This window comes from Prionailurus bengalensis, chromosome B2 (genome assembly GCF_016509475.1).
Source record: "Prionailurus bengalensis isolate Pbe53 chromosome B2, Fcat_Pben_1.1_paternal_pri, whole genome shotgun sequence".
Taxonomy (NCBI): Eukaryota; Metazoa; Chordata; class Mammalia; order Carnivora; family Felidae; genus Prionailurus; species Prionailurus bengalensis.
In genome coordinates this window covers 90740848-90766151 of record NC_057349.1, presented here as the reverse complement: position 1 = coordinate 90766151, position 25304 = coordinate 90740848, and the positions used below count along the sequence as shown (strand labels likewise).

The 25304-nt window shown below is 33.7% G+C and overlaps 1 protein-coding gene across 3 annotated transcripts in view; it reads left to right on the top strand.

Annotated features, from left to right (window-relative positions):
- ASCC3 (activating signal cointegrator 1 complex subunit 3) overlaps nucleotides 1–25304 on the top strand; it is a 368562-nt gene that overhangs the window by 24379 nt on the left and 318879 nt on the right. For all 3 annotated transcript variants that reach the window (XM_043592007.1, XM_043592009.1, XM_043592010.1), the window contains exon 4: nucleotides 13416–13975. In XM_043592007.1, coding sequence (XP_043447942.1) covers nucleotides 13416–13975 — 560 coding nt within the window. The remainder of the gene's footprint in view (nucleotides 1–13415; nucleotides 13976–25304) is intronic.

The following is a 25304-nucleotide window of genomic DNA, read 5'->3' as shown; positions in this document are numbered from 1 at the left end:
TAAAATTCATTGGAAAATTGTGGCAAAAATGCAGAGTCTTCAGTTTACCTAGATCAACTTGACCAGGGTCTTAACCCTTTGGGACTTCCTATTTTAGGATATTTTCATTTCTGAGATGTTAGGGCCATTGTGGAGAGGGGGTGGTCTGACTAAAGAACTTTTCAAAAACTGTAGAAGAGTGTCTTTCCTCTTCTTTGGTTCAGTTGTAAAAATGACTCAAAATACTGGGGTGTCTGGGTGCCACAGTCAGTTAAGCATCCAACTCTTGATCTTGGCTCAGGTCATGATCTCACAGTTGGTGACTTTGAGCCCTTCATTGGACTCTGTGTTGATGGCCATCAGCACAGAGTCTGCTTGGGATTCTGTCTCTCCTCTCTGCCCCTCCTCCACTTGTGCATGCTCTCCCTCCCTCCCTCTCTCTCTAAATAAATAAAACTTACAAAAACATTTTTGAAAAAATGACTCAAAACACTCAGCAAAAACAGTTAAAATATTGAGTTTATCCAGTACCATGGCTAAATTATTTATTTAAATAATGTGGAAAGTAAGATTTTTTTTAAAAGATTTATTTAATTATTTTATTTTAGAGAGTGTGGGCAGGGGAGAGGGATAGAGGGAGGGAGGGGGAGGGAGAGAGAGAGAGAGAGAGAGAGAGAGAGAGAGAGAGAGAGAGAGAATGAATGAATGAATGAATCTTAAGCAGGTTCCATGCTCAGCACAGAGCCCAACATGGGGCTCTATCCCATGACCTTGACCTAAACCGAAATCAGCATACTGAGCCACCCTGGCACCCTGGAAATTAAGATCTTTTAAAAATAGGTTTCCCTTTAGATTTCTTCCCTGAGTATCTCTGACAAGTCAAAAATCATTGTTTTACATATCAGTCATTAAATGTAATCCTAGGAGTTTTACCTGTTGGCAGAACTTTCTGATACATACTCAGGGACTAATCTATTGATTGATGTGTTTAAGGAATTGATTATTTTGAGATACAGTATCTCAAAAGAATATTTTCATGACAGAGAAAACCTTAGGGTTGGATTTAGGCAAATGCTCTGTTGTGTCTACCTTTAAATGCTATGTTTAAGTTGAATAAGTATTAGCTTTAGCAAAACTAATAGTTGACTAGTAGTCAGCCACTCTTTCTGAATAAAAATACTGCTGATACTGGAAGCCTAATTAACATTAGCAACTTTGAAAAGATTAGTCTCATGGGAAAAATGTTTTTGTGATTTTTTATATTGCTTTTTAACACAGGTAATTTGGTATAATTGTATTCAAGAGAGCAAAAGAATAAAGAAAAAATAATCACTCCTATTTCAATTGAACATAATAGTATAAGGCACTTGTTTAAGACTATGATATCAACTAGTCATTGTAATGGGTATTTTAAGCTGGTAAGGAACATCAGAGAACATCTGGTCCAGTCTCTTTATTTTGTATGTAAAGTGCTAGACCTGTGAAGGTTAACTGAATCCCATGGTTGAGTCATGGTGAAGATAGACTAGACCCTGAAGTAGAAACATGATGGAAATACTAGATTCTTTCCTTTTCTTGTAGTCAGAGGTCATGTACTGTTAAGCCAACTTTTCAGCTATTCTTTTTTTTTAATATGGTATTTTACATGTTTTTTTAATTTTAATTTTTAAAAATTTTTAAAAATTTACATTCACGTTAGCATATAGTGCAACAATGATTTCAGGGGTAGATTCCTTCAGCTATTCTTAAATGCACTCTTTCTACATTGTTTATCATTGCTTTAGTTTAGGCTTTTGTCATCTCTTGTCTAATTTACTGCAGAAGCCTATTGCCTCAGCTTTCCTTTCTTACTCAACTTCTTTACTCTTACTACACTTATCTTTGTAAAAAGCAATGCTCATTTTTTATTTTCATATTACTCTTTAGACCAAATTCATTTGAATGGACATAATAAAAGTTTCTTTATGAATTGAAACAATTTGCCTTTTCATTCATTTCCTTGCCTTTCTACCAAATGTAACCTTTACTACTAACATATGCAATGTTGACTTAAGTTCCTGAACAGTGCTTACTGTTTTTTTCTGTCTTTTATATGTTAAAATAACTTTCCCCTTGTGTTCACCTGGTCAGATGTTCCTCATCTCCTACGAAATGGCTTAGGTTTCATTCATGTCCTCTGTTATCCTTTCTAATCTTAGTAGTGTTCCATTAGACTGTCATCTATTCCATACTTTTTTATAGTATGGAATACTAGCACCTACTATGGTGGAATGGATACATACAGATGATGATCAATAAATAAGAGAAGTATTGAGAATTCAACTAATAGTACTTTGTGGTCTTTAGTACTTCTGCTCTTGACAATGGACAGTGTCTTACCAGTAGCAGCTTCTTTTTTTTTTTTTTTTTATTTTGAAGTATTTTTTTCTCTCAGATTTACATTTAATATATTCCCATGCCATTTTACAATTTTATTCTCCCTTCAATATTATTTTAATGATAAACTTAGCTTTAGAGAGAAAACATTATAAATTATGGCCCTTAACCTTAATTTAAGTACTCATTGTAGACATAGTGATCTCCTCCATGGATTTTGAAGGATAAGCATAGTCATATTAACCTATGTTCTGTTGGTGGTGAAACTTTTGTCAATATATTTTATGTGCTCTAAGTACAAACATTTTTTAAAATAAAGAGGTCAGGATTGAGAGTGTCAATCAATGAAATGCATCATGTATTAGGCATGTGTATCTGTTACTTAGAGTTTTAAATTCTCATTCCAGGAGGCTTATAAGCCTTCCACAGTGTAGTTAGAGAAACTAGAATTGGGGGTCAAGAATGTAGGGATGGTAATTAGAAAGACCCATCACTTCCCTACTCAGCTATGTAACTTAATCTTTCCCAGAGCAAGAACAGAATGATCTAATGCTTTTACTCTGTTCTGAATACAGATTAGGACTCAGCCAGAACTGAACTAGTTTTTTTCAGTATTCACATTGTTTCACCATAGACAGACCTGTTTGTTTTGACTTCTCTGATTTATAATCCCTGCTTTATTTGGGTTTTGATGTTTTTATCGTTAATAACTTTGTCTTTAAGAAAAGTATGAATCAAAATGTATGTTGGACAGGAGCGACTTGCAAAGTGTGGTTTAGGGAAATTGGTAATCCATTACATTTTTTGAGTTGTAAAAGAAATAAGATTTTACTATAAAGAAGTGAGGAATCAAAACTGAGGGTAGAAAGCAGTTTATAGGCAGTGACTGGAAAGGGGGGGTGTCTCAGCAGACATTAGGTGTTAGCAATGTCTAGATATTCTGTCTATATAACTAAGGCTTTGCATTTAGAATAATAAAGGGCTGTTGTGTATTGGGTGTGGCAGGAGATTTTTCAGGAGTATTTATGAAAAGTAGCTATCTTGAAAATTGCAAATTTCAAAAAAGTTTGGAGCTCCATGTCCCATAAATTGGCTAACAGGATAATTGGGAACAGCGCTCTGCTGAAAATATTAGAAAAACTGTAAAATATAAAATTTGTTTAACTACATCAGAGTCTACCAAAGCAAGAAGAATGGGATCAAGATCTGGAAGCAGACATAAACTCAGAAAATGTGATCCTGGCATTTGGGCCACTTTTTCCTAGAGGTGACTGTCCATTCCAGAAGAGGAAGCTGGATGGAGAAGAGGAGAATGAGAAGATGAGAAGAACTTTTGACAGATTTAAAGGACTAAGATGACAAAGATGATTAAAATGGCCAAAAGAGAAAATAGAAAATCTGAATATTTGACTTAAAGAAATTGAATCTGTAATTAAAAACCTGCATATAAAGAAATTTGTATGCCTTGATAGCTTGACTGGAGAGTGTCATATAATGTCATTTAAAGAGACATGAGGTTATTGTAGATTAAAGAAGGTTATAGGCATATAATAATTAAATGTAATGTACTGTCATTGATTGAATCCTGAGTCAGAAAAAGGTAATAAAGACATTTTGGGGACCATTGTAGAAATTTGAATGTGTAGTCTGGATATCATTAGGTGAGATTAGATCTGAGGTGAGTCAGGATATCCTAAATCTCAGGAGATGCATACTGCAGTGTTTATAGTGAAATGTCATGAAGACTGCTATGTACTGGCAAATGGATCAATAAAAAAAAAATACATATGAAATGTGTGTGTGAGAGAGAACACGAATGCACATGAGTGCACAAAATATTACTTAATGGATTAATAAATAGTGACATGTGTGATTCATGTAATAAAGGTTTAAAAATCACATTATTTAGTAGATGAAGAAAAACTTTTTAATATCTAAAATGCAATTATAAGAATTCTTAGCAACTAGGAATAGAACTTTCTTAACTTGATAAATAATATACATTTAAAAAGCCTAGATCAAACATCTTATGCAATGATGCATTGTTAAAAAAGCTCCCTTAAAACAGGAAATGAAATAACAATGCCAATCACCATTTGTTTTTCTCATTGTACTGAAGGTCCTTGCTAATAAGGCAAGAAAGAGTATAAAGATTGATAAAAACTACCATTATTCACATAATTCTGTCTTTAGAAAATGAATTTATTAGCAAGGTCAATATAAAAATCAATTTTATTTCTTCTTACTAGCAGCAAATTTTTTAAAATGCCGTTTACAAAAACATTAAAAGTCATCAAATATCTAGAAGTAAATTTAACAAAAGATGTGCAAGATTTCCTCATGGGAAACTGAAATATTGAGAGAAATTAAAGAAGACCTAAATAAATGGAATAATATACAAAGGATTGGAATACTCATTATTATAAAGATACCATTTTTACTCAAATGACCTCCAGATTCAGTGCAATCCTAATCAAAATCTCTGCAGGTTTGTGTTTGAGGATGTGCATATGTATGTGGAGATTGACAAGATAATCTGAAAATTATATGGAAATTCAGAGGCAAAAAGCGGCCAAGTCAACCTTGAAAAATAGAGGGAATGGACTTATTATAAAGATTAGTAAACTAGACAGATGTTGGTCTAAGGATAGGCAAATAGACCAGTGGGATGGAATAGAGTCCAGAAACTGACCCACAGATATAGGGCTCTTTCTTTACCATGAACACCATTAAGTAGTGAAGCATGGTTGTTTTTTCAGTACATGGTGCTGGGTCAACTGTATATGCATATGAAAAAATTATACCTGTACAGATAATTCTAAGCAGCTTATAAAATAAAACATGAGGCTCAAAACAATAAATCTTCTAAAGATAAAGAAGAATATCTTCATGATCTTTATGGAAAATTATATTAAGTAGTAAACAGAAAGCCTTCCTAAAGGGAATGACTGGTAAATTGAATTACATTAAAACATATTTTTTTTATTCTTTGAAAGTAAAAAGGCAAGTCACAGAGTAGGAGAATATAGCTTCAATATATATGACCCCAAAGAGAGTTTGTATCTACATTAATTATGAACTTATACAAATTAATAAGAAAAGGTAATCCTATATAAAAAGGAGCAAGAGCCTTGAACAATCACTTTGCAGATGTAGAAGATAATTGAATGGCTAGTAAACATAAAAAGGTGTCCAACCTTATTGGTAATCAGAGAGATGCCACTAACATGTGCACTGATAAGAATGGTTAAAATTTAAAAGAACAACATACATACCAATTGTTGGTCAGGTGCAAGAATGTGAAATAAGAATTTGCATGCATTGCTGGGTAGAGTTTAAATTGGTATGGCTGCTTTGAATAACAATATCTGCTGTTGTTGGACAAGTGAAATTTTAAGTTTTGCTATATATATCATCCAGTAATATACATATATCCAGTAACAGTTCCTGCACATATATACAAAAGACCAGTGCATTTATGGCAACATTATTTATAATAGCTTTAAAGTGGAAACAACCCAGTTCACTGTTAAATAGTGGGACATAGATAAATTATGATATGTAGACTATCTTATACCAATAAGGAACTAGAAATGTACATGTAACATTGTAAATGAATCTTACAGTGTTGAGTGGAAGCAGCCAAACACAAAAGGACAGGATGATAATTGTGTTTATATGAAGTTGAGAAAACTAGGCCCGATTAATCTCTGTTTCAGAAGTCAGGATAGTGGCTACTTTTGAGGAAGCAGGTAATGACTGGGGGGTGGACTTCAAAGTTTCTGGGGAGCTGATTATCTCTTTCTGGAAGTAGTTTTCCAAATTACATAGGTGCATTCATTTTGTGATAATTCTTTGAGCTGTATGTGTACTGTATATGTTCTTGTTTTATTCAATAAAAATATGGCTTTTATCATTTTTTTTGAAATATTTCAGACTGATAAAAATAAAAACATAAATACCTGTGTATTCACGATTTAGCTTAACACTTGGCTGTCTTCAGTTTTTCTGTTTTAAGAAATAAAAAGGATGTGGTCAGAACTCATTGTGAATACTGCTCAGCCTTTGGTAACCAGTATCACAAATATAATAAATAAATTTGTATTTATTATTCTCATGCCTATTTTTATTACATATTTATACATTCATAAATATGTATTAGGAATATATTCAGCTCAGATATCAAAGCCTACTGTGGTAACAGACCAAGTGGGTTTATGTTTTATCTCACAAACTCCCTCTGTAGGATTCAGTAACTTGGTAATAGTAGAGCCCAAGACTGCTAATAGCTTGCCTTTTCTTCATGTTTGTTGCCTTTTGTTCACCACATGCTCCACATCTAGCCATCACATCTGTGCACTAGACATCTTTAATTTTTTGAGAGTAGAGTAGTATGTTGTTAGATTTTCTGATAATTGATCAACCTTTGCATTTCTGAATACTACTTGCCTGTAGTTCTTTTTTTTTTTTTTTTTTTTTTTTTTAGATATGTGGATAGATCCAGTCAGTTAAAATGTTGTTTAGAATATTTACAACTATTTTGATTCAGTATGTTTTGTTTTGTTTTCATAATATTATTTTCCTATAGTTTAGGATGGTTTGAAGTTATGAGTTAATAGATGTACAAATTCGGTTCTTTCCTTTGTTGGTGAGTGGCTAATTAATATCACTAATCCTATTTCCTCGTCTGTAACAGTGATGGTAATTCTTATTTTTGTGTAGTTGTGATGTGAAGCAAGACTGCAAAGTGTCTAAAGTAAAGCTTGGTAAACATCTGTCAGTGAATAATTTTATTATAACCTACATGTACCAGTAGCTATTGGTAAACAAATAGTTGTTCTTTGTAGTTAAATGTTATGACAGATGTATGTGCCCAGTGATGTGGTGTTACAGAAAGTGCAGGAACAGTGCTTGGGTAAGTCAGGAAGGGATTCATGGAGAATCCCTTAGTTGGGGCAGATTTAGATTTTGTTGTAGATGTTCAGGTCAGAGTTGTTATATTTATGTCTGTTTCGCCACAGAAATTACAAAATGGAAGAGCTGAATAACTTAATGACATCATAGATGACTTTGCAAATGTATCAACTGTATAAACAGGAAGCTCAGATTACTTGAGAATATGGCAGAACAACTATAAATTGAATGGACATTGTAGCAATGGCAAGAGTTGGAAATAGGATCAAATTTTTACAGTTTATCAAGTTTATCAGTATATTATTCTTTATTTACAAATTATTTGTAAGTAATTTACACTGCATTCCTTAGTAGAGGCATTTTTAAGGTATAGTTGATTATAGTATTGTCAAATATATTGCTAAGCATCTGATAAATGGATACAGAACTGAAGAAAAACTTTACAGCACCTGTTTTTTGTTTGTTTTGTTTTTTAATTTTTTCTCTTGGATGTTAAAGTTTAAAATGCCAGTTAGATCTCAGGGAGGTATGTGATTTGCTCAAAGGTACAGTTTATTTCCTTAGTGATGCTCAAAATAATGGTTTCACTATTATAAATGAAATTGACAATTTTATATGAACTTGAGATTTTGATGTTACGTGGTTGCTTGGGAAGTCAAGTTGTAATTTGATGCAGGATTTTATAGTACTAGAAATGATAATATAGTGGCTGGATGCTGACTTGAAGTCTACACTGTAAGATAAGTATTCACATTTTGTAATTAATAACACAAAATTAAATGGCTGACTTTAAAACATGGGGAAGTGCATTGGACTATTTTTAGTCTCTTGTACTCTTCTTTTTCTCTACCAAGTATGTTTCTCTGTTTTCCTTTATTTGCTCACCCTGAAGGCAATGATTTCTATATAAGTGCAGACTAATCTTAACATTTAAGCAAGTCCTCCAAGTTATTGAACATTTCTTGAATACTGTGCCTACTTAATGTGAGGTTTTGTTGTAGGTGCTTTGATGTAGTTACACTCTTAAATGAAATCCATTATATTAAATTGTATTACTTAGGCAATTTTAAATTTGTCTCACATAAATTGTTCCATTTATTCCCCCAAAAGCATATGGTAAATGGTTATCTGTATTTATTATAAATTTGTTTGATAATTTGGTAATTTGAAAGATGGTATAATGCAAAAACAAATGATCCTGCTCTTAATAGTCTTAGTATGTTATTTAATCTCATGTATCTGAGTTTCTCTGTAAAATGAGGAAAATACTTGCAAGATTCATTTTAGGCAATTTTAGATACTGTGCTTGTTAAAAAGCACACCAACAGAGACTGGAAGGGAATATGTAAAGGGAGAGATGTGATTGGGGAATGTAATAGTATATGATTAAGTTGAATCCTTATTTTTGTACCTTTTTATATGTGATGCTATCCTAGGAAAGTTTATAGCACAAATATTTTACATATTTGTAAAAAATTATCATAATTACCAGTTAAAAAATCAGTTAGCTAATCTCCATGCAAATATAACATGTTTATAGTAGCTGGGCTATGTTGCTGATAATAACAAATGGAATGAACTTAAGGTAACACTGATGCTGAGTTATAATATTATGGTATTTACAATTGCAGATCAAGTGTTCAGTAAAATGAACACTTAAAGTTTTGTATAACATGAAAAAGTAAATTTGACTGTTTTGGACATTTCAATATTAAAATATAAACATATATTTATAAAATATTTTCTGCTAAACATTGAAGATTTAACTGATCAAAGAACTCATTTGTTAACTTGTAAATGGAAATGCAAGCAGTTGATGGATATTTTTATTCAATTTTCAATTTAAAAATTTCTTATTCTGTTTTAGGAATTCCCCAGCTACTGTGGTGTAGGTTATTTGTTAAAAGTTATAATTTACAACCCTGTAATTCTCAGGATTAAAAGTATTTAGTATTAGAAGTAAATTTTGTATTGAGAATGACTTATGATTATAGTCATCACTCAACTCTGATTTTAAAAATTTGTTTTGTTAATCAGTTACCAGTTATATCTTTACAGTTTATTGTACATTTCACATCTTATTTTCTCTCAATGTAACTGAAGTAGGAAGGGCAAGTATTTATTACTAATATAGAGTATTCTAATAACCCTCTAAGCATCATATCTCTTTAAATGTGTTGCAGTTGAAGTGCCAGGTGATAAAGCCAGTTTTCTGATTTACAGTCTATCTTGTTTAGTGTTTTATGATAGAACATTTGATACTCAAATGGTTGAGTATCTCGACTAGCTTTCTTAAAGGTCTGGAGACACTAAGTTTCATTCAAGCTTTTGAGAGTTGATTATTTAGTGTATATCTTATTCTTTACTGATATTTTATCTTGACACAACTAAACTTATTAACATCCGCCTAGAAAGATTAGGACAGGCAGTGGTGTAAAACAGAAAAGACTTGAAGATTTGGGAGCTAATGTTAACTGTTCAAGAGTTTTAGCCTACGAAATCATTTAAAAGTTTATCAGTTTTACATTGTACATAAAATATGAGTACTACACTGTACATAAAAATAAAGAGGTTATTTGTGAACAAATTTAATTTTCAGTACGGTGTAAGAAAAGGACTACTTTTTACAAGTTTACACTCCAGAAGCGCACCACACATATTTTCTGAGGTCTCTCCATGTGGCGCAGTTATTTGTGCACTGGTTCAGCTAGTTGATGGAGAAGCGCTTAGGTTTCCTGTCCGTTTTCCCTTCTAACGCCATTTCTATTGAGGGGTGGTGGGGCCTGCCAGACCAGTGACAGGCCAGACATCCAGCTGCATTCACTTTCTTCAGATGTTTTCTCCATGTTTTTCAAATACCTTTCATGTAGTTTAGTCACCAAAAGATCTGAGTGCTGGCTTCATGGGTGGGCAAGTGTTAGTAAACTATCGTGGCTCCTTTGTTGCTGCCAGCGTGAGGCCACAGTTCTCTCCTCCAATCCTGAGCTACCTTCTCATCGGGGTGGTCGGCCAACGGCCAGCGTCCTATGATGACTACGTCATCACGTGCGGACTGTATGCGCTGGAAGTCGTGTCGCGTCTCTGGGCACGGAAAACACGCGTGCGCGGTTGCTGCAAGGCAGCGGGGCAAAAAGTTGGCCTTGTGTGTTTTAGTGCCCCAGAGAAGTCCATCGTTTTCAAAATGCAGTACTCTCTTCGTTGGAAAGCCAACAGTAGCCATAAATGGTGTTTGCTAATGTTTCTCCAAAACAAACTCCCAGACTTCCTGAATATCGCGGTGCTGGTTCACTTTTTAGAAACCACTTGGTGGTGCGAACACGTGTCTTACTCAAAGATACACTGGAGTAGGTTGTACGGGAGAATGAATAGTTAGGCAAGGGTATTAACGTTTACGAAGCAACATTATCTAACGTAGAGAGGGGCGCCTGGGTGGCTCAGTTGGGCGTCTGACTTCTGCTCAGGTTGTGATCTCCTGGTCCATGATCATGGTCGAGCCTGGTGTCAGGCTATGTGCTGACAGCTCAGAGCATGGAGCTTGCTTTGGATTCTGTGTCTCCCTCTCTCTCTGCACTTCCCCTGCTCGCACTCTCTCTCAAAAATAAATAAACTTTAAAAAGATATTTTAAAGACTGTGTGTTTTGGGGAAATAGATATTACCAATGCTCATTTAAAAATTTGAAACCCTGAAAAAATGTTTTCGATCTTTATTTCTAAGAGCCTGTAGTTATTTTCTTTTTCTTCAAATGTGGACTCATAACTTATCTTTTCTCTGATACCATGAAGATTATTTTCTGGTAAGATGTATGGATCCACTGCATTATATTTAACGAATGGAGTATATGCCTGTAGCATACTTTAACCAGAGATGTAATAATGGTATATAAATTAATTCCATTTTTGGTAAGAAATTAAGACTATTCTCTCATTTATTTCCTAAAGTGATTTATCATTTATTTAGTAAAGGAGACTTAGGGATAAATCTACTTTCTGGGACTTTATAGGGAGTCATTGTGGTGTAGTAGAAGAACTTTGTTTAGGAGTTACAAGACTGCTCTGAATCTTGTTTAATAAGTAAATACCTGTTTGATCTCTCCCAAATTATTTATCTCTGGGTCTCCATTTTAGCATCTGTAAGATGAAGCTAATTTTGTTAGGAAATATTGAGATAATTTAATGGAAAAGTTCTTAGTAAGTTTAAGAAAAATCCCAAGGTGCAAAATATTTTTACAAAAGAATACATGTTTACATGTTAGATATAAAGTGAGTTTGAAAATGAGAGTTCATTTTTATTCAGACCTCAGTAGTCCCAGCCCTGTTGAATTATTTGTAGAATTATCACAATTCCTAAATGATTCAAAACCCAAGTTCTCTGGGCGCCTGGCTGGCTCAGTCGGTTGAGCGCCGACTTTGGCTCAGGTCACGATATCGCGGTCCGTGAGTTCGAGCCCCGCATCGGGCCCCTGTGCTGACAGCTCAGAGCCTGGAGCCTGTTTCAGATTCTGTGTCTCCCTCTCTCTGACCCTCCCCCGTTCATGTTCTGTCTCTCTCTGTCTCAAAAATAAATAAATGTTAAAAAAAATTTTTTTTAATTAAAAAAAAAAAAAAACAACCCAAGTTCTCTAAGCATCATGTATAGACTAAGTAAAATGTAGATAAATGTTATTCAATTAATTAATTTTAAGCATTATTTAATTTATAGAAGTTTTTAGTCATGTATTTTCCTAAATAATAAAAGATTAATTATATGTCCCATACTGTTTTGTAAATTTTTTATAATCATACAAGTAGACTTTATACTTGAAGAAATCAGAAATAATAGCCATTGTAAAATTACTTTCACTCCTAAATTATTAGTCTTCCACACACCTGTGTAAGCATCAGATAAATTACTGAGGCAGTGTGGTATAGTGTAAAAACACTAGCCTGATATCACTGAGGCCTGGGTTTAGGTTAATTCAACAAATTTGTATCGAGACACCTGTTTTGGGGTATGAGCAGTGACAGAGTACATCACTGTATCAATATTCATGCTCACCTTGAAAGAGGCAGTTAAGCTGGATTCTGAAACATGGGTAAAATTCCAACAATTAGAGGCCTTGGGGAAGGTTACATAAAGGTGTGGAGACAGGCATAGAATAGCTCAGGACCTTGTTTTTGGATGTTAAGAAATTCTGAAGTTGGAAATGAATAATGGCGAGTGAGGATGGGAAAAAAGGATGGAGTCAGCTCCTGGGGTGACTTGAAAACAAAGTGTAGAAGTTTGGATTGAATATCAAGCTGTACTAGACTGCTTAAGATTTGTGATCAATAATGATTGTAGCAATGTTTTCAGGAAGATACTAGTATTACATTACTAACTTTATTCCTTAAGCTCAGACACACTGACTTTGAGGTCTTCTGAAGATTAAAATTATTTTTTTCTGCTCTCAGGCTATTCTTTGAATTCTATGACACAAATATGGGTTCTTTCCTTCTTTTATTTGGGAAAATCAGTGATGAGAAATTTATGCTTTAAAGAAATAGTGGCAGCTCCTTTACTTACTCTTACTTTGGTAAGGAATTTACTTCTGGCCTTTAAACAATGGATTTTTTAAAAATGTTTTGTAATATTGGCTAAGTTTATTTGAAAAGATTCTGTTATGTCCATCCTTGATATTATTAAATGTTTTTGAGTGAAAACTATATAAATCTATTTCTTGCCATCTGAGATTCACAGTACAAATTGGAAAGGAAGTTATAGATCTCCTGACGTTTTGTTCTAGCTCCAAAAGTCTATAATTCAGATGTATTTTAAACCTTATTTGGGTTTATTTAACCCATGAAAACTGTTCAAAAAAATCACTTTTAAGTAAGTTTTTACGTAACACCTCAAGTTGTTTTCAGAAAGAGGTAAAGAGTTGTTACTAGCGGGTTTCTCCTTTTTAGATGGAGAATGATTACTGATAATGATTTATTGACCTAATATTTTTCTTTGGGAATTTGGGAATAGACTTACAGGGATTTTTCTGCTCCTAAATTGGTTATCTTTATCAGTATACTTTCACTGTTGGAAGTACCCGGAAGAATATTGGTAGTAGTTTTTTTGAAGACAGTAACTTGAACTGTGATTCATTTGAGCTAATACTGTTTCTTTCATTTTCGAATAGTTGGAATAGATAATGGTAAAGAAGCAATTGAAAGTGCGGCTGCATTTCTCTTCAAGACATTTCACTTGAAGGACTCTGTCGGTCACAAGGAGACAAAGGCTATCAAACAGATGTTTGGTCCTTTTCCATCATCATCTGCCACCGCAGCTTGTAATGCTACTAATCGAATTATTTCTCGTTTTCGTCAAGACAATCTTACTGCTCTTATCCAGATGACAGAAGAAGAATATGGTGATAGAGTTTTATTTGGTAAAAATTTAGCATTTTCATTTGACATGCATGATTTGGACCACTTTGACGAACTGCCAATAAATGGTGAACCCCAGAAAACTATAAGCCTTGATTATAAGAAGTTTCTGAATGAACATTTTCAGGAGCAGTCTACACCAGAGCTCAAGCCTGTGGAAAAAACAAACGACTCCTTTTTGTGGTGTGAAGTTGAGAAGTACTTAAATGCAACTTTAAATGAAATGGCTGAAGCAACAAGAATAGAAGATCTTTGCTGTACCTTATATGATATGCTTGCTTCTGTTAAAAGTGGTGATGAACTTCAGAATGAGGTATAGTTGAAGTTATTGAAGTTTTATATTAATGTGAATTACTTTAGTAGCCTTTTAAAACATGGATAGTTAGCAAAGATGGTTTAATATTGTGCTGCTATAAATACATAGCCAAATGGCTTATATAGTAGGCATGCGTGTCTTTCCACTTAGTAGTTATAGGAGGACTGTGAGTGTGATGAATAGCAGAAGACTCCAAGGACAAGGTGTTAAGATGTCCTCTTGTCCTGGTTATTGGGACAGTCCTGGTTAAATCTGTTGTCCCATTATAATAATCAGTAGGGCCCCTTCTTCAAAAAGTGTATAGGTTTAAATAATAAGTCGTATGGCTACTCTACTAAAAAAGGTTAATGTTTGTATATTGTTTTAGATTTCTAAGAGTTCTTTGATGAAAATTTAATTTCAAAATATTAGACATTTAATATATTGAATGACTTACTGATTTAGAAAAATATTTTTCACTAGTTTCTATGTTTGAAAGAATAAGCTTTGAAAAAAAGACTGATCCAGAAATAATTGGTCTGTTTTGTATTATGGAGTAAAGAACTGTCTTAATAAGTTTTTTATATCACACAAAGGAAAGTGTTATTTTAATTACTTTCTATGCCATGATTTAGTTATATTACTCAAAATGATGAATTACAGCTACATAAAAGTTTATCTTAAGGTGTTGAGTTTTGCTGTCAATATTGGCATTATATTCCTTTCCTGTTATAAATTTAAAATGTCAATACAATTTTAATACTGGATAAATTGGGTGAGTAACATTTTTAATGAATTAAGAGAAGTGGCATATTGTTGTACAAAGGACACAGGCTTTGAAATCAGATAGTCCTTCCTTTCCCCCTTAAAATTGGTAGTAAGACTTTAGGTAATTGAATTTTCAGAGGCGGTTTTATTGTTGGGCTGTCTCCCAGGGCTATGAATGCAAAGATAATAGAATTGTTATAAACCTTGAATTAAGTATATGTGAAATGATGAGTAGCCTTTAGTAAATACTTATTACATGGTAGCTGTGATTATTGTTATTTAAAAAAAAATTTTTAACATTTATTATTGAGAGACAGAGAGAGACAGACCATTAGCAGGGGAGGGGCAGAGAGAGAGGGAGACACAGAATCTGAAGCAGGCTCCAGGCTCTGAGCTGTCAGCACAGAGCCCAACGTGGAGCTTCAACCCATGAACTGTAAAAACTGAGCCAAAGTCGGACGCTTAATGGACTGAGCCACCCAGGTGCCCCTGTTATTATTATCTTAAATCACATGGAGTATCAGTCAGGAATACAGAAAAAAAATACTAGTTATTTTTTCTTTTACAGAGAAAATTACTTAGCTAAACAGATATTGGAGAACTGAATCCATGGTAATGATATTATGACTTTAGGTTGGAAATAAGTTATTCTTATTGTATTGTTTTGTTATTGTATTGTTAGTTCTGTGATCAGTCTCATTTATCTTGACTTTTTTACAATTTAATTTATATTGGGGTGGTCTACCTTCATAAATGGATTTTTTTTTAACATTCTGAAAATAATAGTATTGTTTTAAAAATTGTGATTTATAAAGAAAATTCTATTGATACTTGCTTATCATAATTGAATACATAGAAGTTTTCTTATTATGATTATAGTAAACCAAAGATTATAAATGTATAACTAATTTTATTTTTGAGTTAGCCAAAAAAAAAAAAAACAACTATTCTTTTCACTTCTGAATATCTACAGTGAAGTTTGTTATTTCTTATTTCCTTGCCACAGTTTTTAAATAGTAATTGAATCTGATGTTGGAGGGAGAATGTTTTTTAGTTCTTAAGATTTTTTTTTCATAGTCTACCTCATTACAAGGTCATACTGAATTCATGCATCTATCCATTCATATACTTGTATGCTTACCATATATGAAGTACAGTGCTAGTTATTGGACATAAAACGATGAATTAAGATAGCCACCTTTTCTCAGGATATTAATTGTTCAGTAGGAGGAGACATATTATTAAGTAAGTGTACTCAAATACCACAGGTATTGTGATACTACAGCTGACCCTTGAGCAACACAAGGTATTAGGGGCACTGACCCGCTGCACAAAGGTCCACTGTAACTTTTGATTTCCCCTCCCCCCAGCAAACTTCACTACTAATAGCCTACTGTTGACTGGGAGCATTACTGATAACACAAAAAATCAATAACATATTCTGTATATGTATTATATACTATATTCTTGTGATGAAGTAAGCTAGAGAAAAGAGAATGTTATTAAGAAAATCATAAGGAAGAGAAAATACATTTACAGTAATGTATTCATTGAGAAAAAAGCCCATGTATAAGTGAACCCACACAATTCAAACCCGTATTGTTAACAGGCCAACTGTATATAGAGAGAAAATGGGGGGATAAAAGAACCAGTCATAGATTGTGTGGAGAGCTTAGTATGGTAGGCAAAGTATTCATAGAGGAGGTTAATCTTGAGCCAAGTCTTTTTTTTTTCAATTATTTTTATTTTTTAATATAATTTATTGTCAATTTGGCTAACAGTGTGTAAAGTGTGCTCTTGGTTTTCAGGGTAGATTCCTGTGGTTTATCGCTTACATACAACACCCGGTGTTCATCTCAACAAGTGCCCTTCTCAATGCCCATCACCCATTTTCCCCTCTCCCCCACCCCTCCCATCAACCCTCAATTTGTTCTCTGTATTTAAGAGTCTCTTATGGTTTGTCTCCCTCCCTCTCTGTTTGCAACTATTTTTCCCCCTTCCCTTCCCCATGGTTTTCTGTCAAGTTTCTCAAGATCCACATGAATGAAAACATTTGATATCTGCCTTTCTCTGACTGACTTACTTCACTCAGCATAATACCTTCCAGTTCCATCCATGTTGCTGCAAATGGCATGATTTCATTCTTTCTCATTGCCCAGTAGTATTCCATTGTATATATAAACCATATCTTATTTATCCATTCATCAGTTGATGGATACTTAGGCTCTTTCTGTAATTTGGCTATTGTTGAAAGTGCTGCTATAAACATTGGGGTACATGTGCCCCTATGAATCAGCAATCCTGTATCCTTTGGATAAATTCCTAGTAGTGCTATTTCTGGGTCATAGGGTAGTTCTATTTTTAATTTTTTGAGGAACTTCCACACTGCTTTCCAGAGTTGCTACACCAGTTTGCATTCCCGCCAACAGTACAAGAGGGTGTCTACACATCCTTACCAGCGTCTGTTTCCTGAGTTGTTAATTTTAGCAACTCTGACCGGTGTGAGGTGATATCTCAGTGTTGTTTTGATTTGTATTTCCCTGATAATGAGTGACGCTGAGCATCTTTTTATGTGTCTGTTGGCCATCTGGATGTCTTCTTTAGAAAAGTATCTATTCATGTCTTCTGCCCGTTTCTTCACTGGATTATTTGTTTTTCAGATGTAGAGTTTGGTAAGTTCTTTATAGATTTTGGATACTAATCCTTTATCCAAATCTTGAGGCAAGTCTTAAAATACACTAGATTTAACTTCTTCGAGTGGACCAGAAAGGTAGGGAACATATTTGAAATGTGAGCAAGAACATGGTGTGTTTAAAGAGCTGTAATCTATGTAGTGAGGGTGGAGATGTAAGACGAATGTGGTTGAGAGACAAGTGGGGATGGGAGGGGGGCGGCAGATGAGTAAGGGTCAGATAAAGTAAGGCCTTGTACACCTTGTTAAGGTGTATGGGTAGCCACTCTACAAACCAATAGATACACCTTGTATGGTCTGGTTTATTGATTTTTCAGTGTTTAATGGACAGTTTGACATGTACCAGTGGCTTGGGTAGTGGAGTTTTAAATGATTCATCTGGTGTTTGGGTTTTTTAACTGTGAATGAAAATAAACAATTATTATGATAAGGTTTATTTTATAGGATAAGTTATTCATAGTTTATATATTAGATCCCTTTCTGGGCAATTGTACTTTGTTATAGCAAATTTTCCTTATAATTTTGAAGTGATGCTTCAATAGAAAAATACTGTTTCATTACAATCACTCTTGACCAGTGTTATTTTCACTTTAAGGCGTGCTATACATTATGTGTTGTCGATTGACTTTTAAATTTCTCTCCTTTAAACCTGGAAAGAATGTAATTAAAAGAGTAATCAGTTTATGTGATAGCATGGTTAATTTCCATTTCTTTTTGAAGTTTTAGTTGACTCTGTGGAATAGTAATATTTAAATAACCATGCTCTGTGCTGTTGCTCTAGAAATTTAGCAGAACCATGGGAAAATATTTTTACATGTAATGTAAAAGGGGTATGTAAAAAAACTATGTCTATGCTGAAGGCATTTTTCTTCCTTAACATAGGATTTCCCAGTTCTGAATTTAGTTTATTGACCTAACGACTGGTCAGTAAAGCAGTTTTTAAGAATTGGCTATTTAAAGTTTATTTTCCCGAGACCTTTATGTTATTGTTGAACTAGTGTTGGAAGCATGGAAATAAAAAGTGTGTGCATATGATGACATTTACCACAAAGATTCAAGAGAGACGTTCTAGTCTGAAACATGTGGAGAGAAACAATGCTAATGACAATAGTATTAATAATAATGGCAACATTTGAGTGCCTACTGTTTGACATAAGGCATTAAGTTAAATGCTTTATGTGCATCACTTCATGTAATCCTTAACAGCAGTGCTGGATTAAAAACTTTTAGAAACATGTCTAAAGCACTGAAAAGGTTACACTTGGAGACACTTCACTTCCCCGCCCATAAGTGATTAAACAGAAAAAAAATCATACTAAAGTGAATATAGAAAGTCTAATAAAATTTCTTTTGTACTAATTTATAGTTAAGGTGATGGCTTTTTCAAACATCAAATTCTTTAAAAAAGTTTTTTTTTCATTGTTATCTCTGCTTTGCTGGTACTTTGTGTGTGTGTGTGTGTGTGTGTGTGTGTGTGTGTGTGTGTGTGTGTGTAAATTTCAGTTTGTTAACATACAGTCCAATATTGGTTTCAGGGTAGAATTCAGTGATTCATCACTTACATACAACAACCAGTGGTCATCAACAAATGCCCTCCTTAATCCCCATCACCCATCTAGCCCATCTCCCACCCGTCTCTCTCCATCAACCCTCAGTTTGTTCTCTATCATTAAGAGTATCTTATGGTTCATTTCCCTCCCTCCTATTCCCCCCCCACCCCATTCCCATATGTTCATCTCTTTTGTTTCTTAAGTTTCACATATGAGTAAAATTATATGGTATTTGTCTTTCTCTGATTGACTTATCTCGCTTAACATAATACAGTCCAGCTCCATCCATGTTGTTGCAAATGGCAAGATTTAATTCTTTTTTAATGGCTGAGTAATATTCCATTGTATATATGTACCACAACTTCTTTATCCATTCATCATTTGATGGACATTTGGGCTCTTTCCTTAGATGGCTATTGTTGATAATGCTTCTATAAACATTGGGGTGTTGGTACTTGAAGGAAATATTTTGTTGGCTTCATGTGTTATTGCTTATTAGGAGGATGTAGCTATTTTATGGAAATGTTAGGAAATTTCTCCAAGGTTACAAAATAGTGAATCCAGGATTAAATTCAGACATTCTATCTCCACTGTAGTGTATTTTCTTCACCAAGAAATAAATCTGTACATTTTTCTGTATTTGGTGCTTTGAAACATAAAACATGATATTGAGGAATCTTTGGCATTTACTCTCATTCACAATTTCTTTAGAAACAGTGTTTTTCCCTTTTAGAGAGTTCCAAATATGGAATTGGCTGAAGTAAGAGAAAAGGATGAAACCTTATTAAAGATGAGTTTTAGTATTTCTGCAGATAATTAGTTACATTTGAAGTACTTATATGTATTTGTGACTGTTGTACTAATAAAATAGCTTACTTCTTAGATTTCCCAGTACCATCTTCTTTATATTCCGTACCCGGCACCTCTACGGGCTTTTCTTCTTTTAACCTCTCACTCCTAGTAATCTCTCTGTTAAGGCCACACTCGTTATAATTAAGCCTTAGAATTTGATTGGGCTGGAGAGTCTTTAACCTTCTTTATGCTCTTGAGATATACTTATTTTATATATTTTTTTATTTAGAAAATATTCACTTTTCAAATGTTTATATATTTATTTTGAGAGACACAGAGAGAGAGCCCACACGTGTGTACATGCCTGAACGGAGGAGGTGCAGAGGAAGAAGGAGAGAGAGACTCCCAAACAGGCTCCACTCCATCAATGCAGAGCCTGATAAAGGGCTTGATCTCAAAAACTGTGAGATCATGACCTGAGCTGAAGTCAGGAGCCAGATGCTTAACTGACTAAGCCACCCAGGTGTCCCTTTAAAATATTTATTTTAGCCATCAGCATTTTAGCATTTTAGCCATCAGAAGTAAATAAGACTTGAATGTTCCATGTTATTTTCTTCATGAGGACTCATCCTGATTGGTACAGATAACTTCCTGTTGTTGATGTTCCATAATCAGAATTGCAGCAATAGGTTTAGTCCTAGTGGGATCATAAAATGAACTTTCAACAGAGACTTTACCTTTAAAAAGTAGTAACAGCAAGTCTACTATGTTTTCAGTGCCAATTATGTGTGGACCTGGACCAGGCTGTCTCTTTTGACATAACCAGTTTGTTTCTTCATAGTCCTGCATGGTAGCGGTAGAATCCTCTGTGTAAAGGTGGAAAACAAAACAAATCAAAACTGAGGCCCATGTGTTTCCTAAAGTCATAAAGCAAGATATTGGTAGAAATTTGGGGACTTTTTCTGAGCCTAGGCCTGCTGTTCCATCTAGTATGCCATCAGATTCTTTGAAGAGAAGGCCACTGACTGATCAGACTCTTTGAGCAAATTTCTTTTCTTACAAAGCCGGGTCAAATTCTGTCCCTGTTTGCTTACTTGTGGTTGACCATAGGCAGATTCCTAAGCCTTTATGAATGTCAGCTATTTATAAAATATTTTCTTAGAAATTTTGCTTTGGGGAATTGTGAGATAATATATATGAAGTACTTAGTGTAATGTTTCACAGATTATAGGCTCTCAAATGTTAGTTTCTTGTCTTTCATATTAATGAGCATCATAAATTTATGCATATCAAAGTTTTATTAGAGTGTATACACTATAGATCAGCATATAAAATTTTATCTATACCTTATAGAGATGTTTCAAGTAATAAAATAGCTTAAAGGCTAGGTCTTAATTCAGATAATTATTTTTACAACTTTTTTTTCTATTTTGCTTTTGTAAGTCTCACTAATCCTAAAGAAAATCTTTTTAATTAATTTTTTGAAGTGAGTTCTGATTATCAGTCTTGGATAAAATAGAAAAGATGTTAATAGAAAAACACTTAAGAATATTGGACACCTATTAAAGATGTATTGGAGTATACATATCTTTTGGTACTCTTTCAATATTAAATGCTATTTGCAGAGTTATCAATGCTGATGTAAATATTGATAGAGTTATTGTGTAATCAGTTCTTAGGAAAAGTGAATTTTGAGTTGTATTGATATGATCATAGTTTGCTTTTGTGCATATGGGGCTTAGTCTTTATAGCATTTGTGATTTGACATTTGCTGTTAGCATTATCTCTTGACTCTGCAGATGGTGTTACTTGACCCATGCAAGTTCATTTCTGAATTTAACCCTGTTCCAGACATGTGCCTGATCCCAAGGAATAGGAGTTATTTGGTTAGATTGTCTTCTGAGGGAAGACTATATATATATTTTAATATGTATTTGCAGTATAAATGATTCCAACATTCTTTGAAATTTTGGTGTAGAATAATTAGCATGGATTAATACAGTGGTTCTTGGGAACATTTTGTTCTCAAAACTCCTTTACACTCTTAAAATTTACTGAGGACCTCTTAGAACTTTTCTTTGTTTATCAATATGTTCTATTGATGTATTAGAATGTATTATTAATACATTAAATGACTTAAGTATTATAAATTAATACTGAATCTATTAATATAAGAAAAATCTCATATATTAATAATACTTAATCTGTTTTATTAATATAAGTAACATGTTTATGAAAAAAACTTTTCTAAAATAAAAACATAAATAGTTTGAAGAATGGCACTGTGTTACATTTTTCCAAATTATTTCAATGTCTAGCTTAATAGAGGACAACTAGATTCCCATATGTGCTTCTGTATTCAGTCTGTTCTGAGGTACATTATGTAGCCTCTGCAAAACTCAACTCACTTTATTATACTCATGGGAGGATGAGAATGAAGGAGGCAAAATAATATTTTAATAAACTATTATACTAATATTAAATTTATTACATTAAATAATGTTATTTATTTTTAATAATAATTTAGACTCCATGGACCTCTTAAAAGGATCTTAGAGATTTCAGACCACACTTTGAGAACCACTGATTTAATGTATATACTACAATTTAACAAGGAGGATATACTGATGATTTGGGTACCTAGAATACAGGATTTAAAATTTTATTGTGCTGAATGATACCATTAATGCTTTATGAAAAGATTTTTCATCTATTTGATGTTGTACATTCTTCTTGGTAGCTTTAGCACTGCTGAACAGTAAGAAGGACACTGATATCAACCAGGTTGGAAATAAAATAGTGTCTTTTTAGTTATGAGGACCAACTATGTGTTACTTTTTCTATAGTCTTTCCACCAGTGAACAGAAGAGCCCTTCCTCCAACCAACTTTGAACAGAGAGCTGTCACTGGGTGAAATTATTATTTTAAGACATAGAGAATCTTTAGAGTCATAGAATTTTTCCACCCCATGTAGTATTTGTGGATCTAGTGTTCCATCAAAATGATGGTGCCAGTATGATGAGGTCTACTTATGCTAATGAAGATTTTATATTTTTCAAAAGGCATCCTGTCCTTTTCTTGAATAATTCTTTCATAATTTACTTGTTTTGTTGAACTCATTCCATTTCTGTTGTATCTGCCATTTCGTCCTGAATTTGTACAGTGAGGCAACAAAATTGTAGGTGTCTACTCTTTTATATGACTGTTTTAGACATATGACAGCAGTTACATTTTCTCTTCCTTACCTTTTTTTTCTTTTAAATATAAAATTCTTTCAGTTTTCCTCTATGTTGACATTAATCCATTATCAACTTTGCATACAGTTTTTCAGTGCTCCATAGATATACCAGTATTGACTTGTAGAATGCTTTCATCATCTTGTCTTAAAGGATATTACTTTCAGCTACTTTGCCAGTCTATAAACGGTTAACCTAATAATCTCATAGGAAAATGAATTAAGACTATTTTGTCATGACTTTGTTTAGTGAATCCTGTTCTTTTTTGTTGTTACATTACCATGTGTGAATTTTAAGCTTACAGTTAAGTAGTTTTCATAATCCATCATTTTTATCTTTTTTGTTTTCTTTTTTAAAATAAGGGCATTTTGCCTTTCTCTGGCACTTCTGTTTTTCTTCATTATTTCTCAGAGATAGTAGTGATTATACTTAAAATTCTTGCCTGTTTAATAGAAAATGGTATCTCAGTATTTAACTACATTTTGTATTACAACTGAGGTTACATTTTTTTTCATATACTTGGAGGCCTCTTACTCTTGTGAGAATTGCCAAGTTTTAATTTGATGAAGCTATTTTGTTTATTTATAAGAAAATTTATAATGAGATTAAAAACATTTTTGCAGATGTTTTAAGTGTTCAGGTAGGCAAATCTATTCATCTTTTTACATAGGAATCTTCCTTTGGTGTTAGACTGCTTAGAAAGGCAATCCCTAAGACATGATTGAACCTCCCATGTTTTTGAACTTTTTTTTTTCATTTTTAGCCTCACTGGTTTTTATAGAATGTTATTTGGATAAGATGTCTCTTTTCTCTGTATTTGATTTATGGACACATATCTAAATATGTCCATATTGCATACTCTAAAATGATATAGCCATTTTCTCCCAAGGGTTCTTGTCACTTCCACATTGTTTACTATTTTAGGTTTTTCCTTCCTATGTTCACTTAATAAATGGTGAAATTTTCATGAGGAAAAATCAAGAATCATTTGTTCTACTTTGAGCTGAATGTAAAATGGAGGAGAGCTCAAGATAAGTGAAGTATTTCACCTATTATGTCTGTTGAGTTACATAATCTATACTGGGAAGGCACTAGCTATATTATCTTGGTTGTGTGTTTCTTTTGTTCCTCTCTGTATGGCTACAGTTGTTAGAATGATGTTAGATGTTAGACTGACTGTGACATGATAAAATCGGTATATATAAACTTATATCCTTGTAACCAGGAATACTGTTAATTCCAGATAGGAAAATCCGGTTTAGCAGCTGCTTTTGTTTAAAGAAAAAAAATTGTTTTTTCTTAACCAGTGGCTATTTCCTGCTTTATTTTTTGGCCACGTTTAGGTTTTAAATGTATATATTACTCCAATAAGAAAACAATGATGTCATACTTGATGATAAAATCCATTTGTTTTAGTTAAAAACACAAAACAAAAACCTATTGTAGGTGAATGAATGTCCCCTGTTGGGCAAAACTCTATCCCCACTTGTTAGCAACTTGTAGTTAAACTCACAGTGAAGACTTTTAAATACTCGCTGTTTCTAAGCTGTGGCAGTAACAGATTTCAAACCATTTTGCTCTTCATTGGAATGGTTACTCAAAGTGAGACATTTTGCCAAGCTTCATACTTGCTTTCTTATTTTCTGTTTGGCACTGTTTGAGTATGCATTCATTCATTCATTGTCTAATGTGTGTCAAATACTCTTAGGTTTTAGGAGACAAAAAGAAATCTAACAAAGTTTAATCAACCCATTCTCATTACCTTGTATTTAAAAGGGAAATGGAGCTCCCAGGTGGCTGGGTCAGTTAAGCGTCCAACTTTGGGCTCAGGTCATGATCTCGTGGTTTGTGAGGTGGAGCCCACATCTGGCTGTCTGCTGTCAGCACAGAAGCTGCTTTAGATACTCTGTCTCCCTAGCTTTTGCCCCTCCCTGCTCGCTTGCACGCTCTCTCTCTTTCAAACATAAATAAACATTAAAAAAAAAAAAAAAGGGATGAGGTGCCTGGGTGGCTCAGTTGGTTAAGTGTCCAGGTTCAGGTCATGATCTCATGGTTCATGAGTTTGAGCCCCGCACTGGACTCTTTGCTGACAGCTCAGACCCTGGATCTTGCTTTGGATTCTGTGTTCCCCTCTATTCCCCTCCCCTGCCCACTCTCTTTCTCTCTCTCAAAAATAAGTAAATGTTAAAAAAGCAGAAATAGACAAGCAAATTATGTTTGGTATAGTGAATAGTATTATGACTAATTTGGGAGAGCACATACATTTTATATACTGAGAGATATCTATAATATATTGATATGGGAAATAA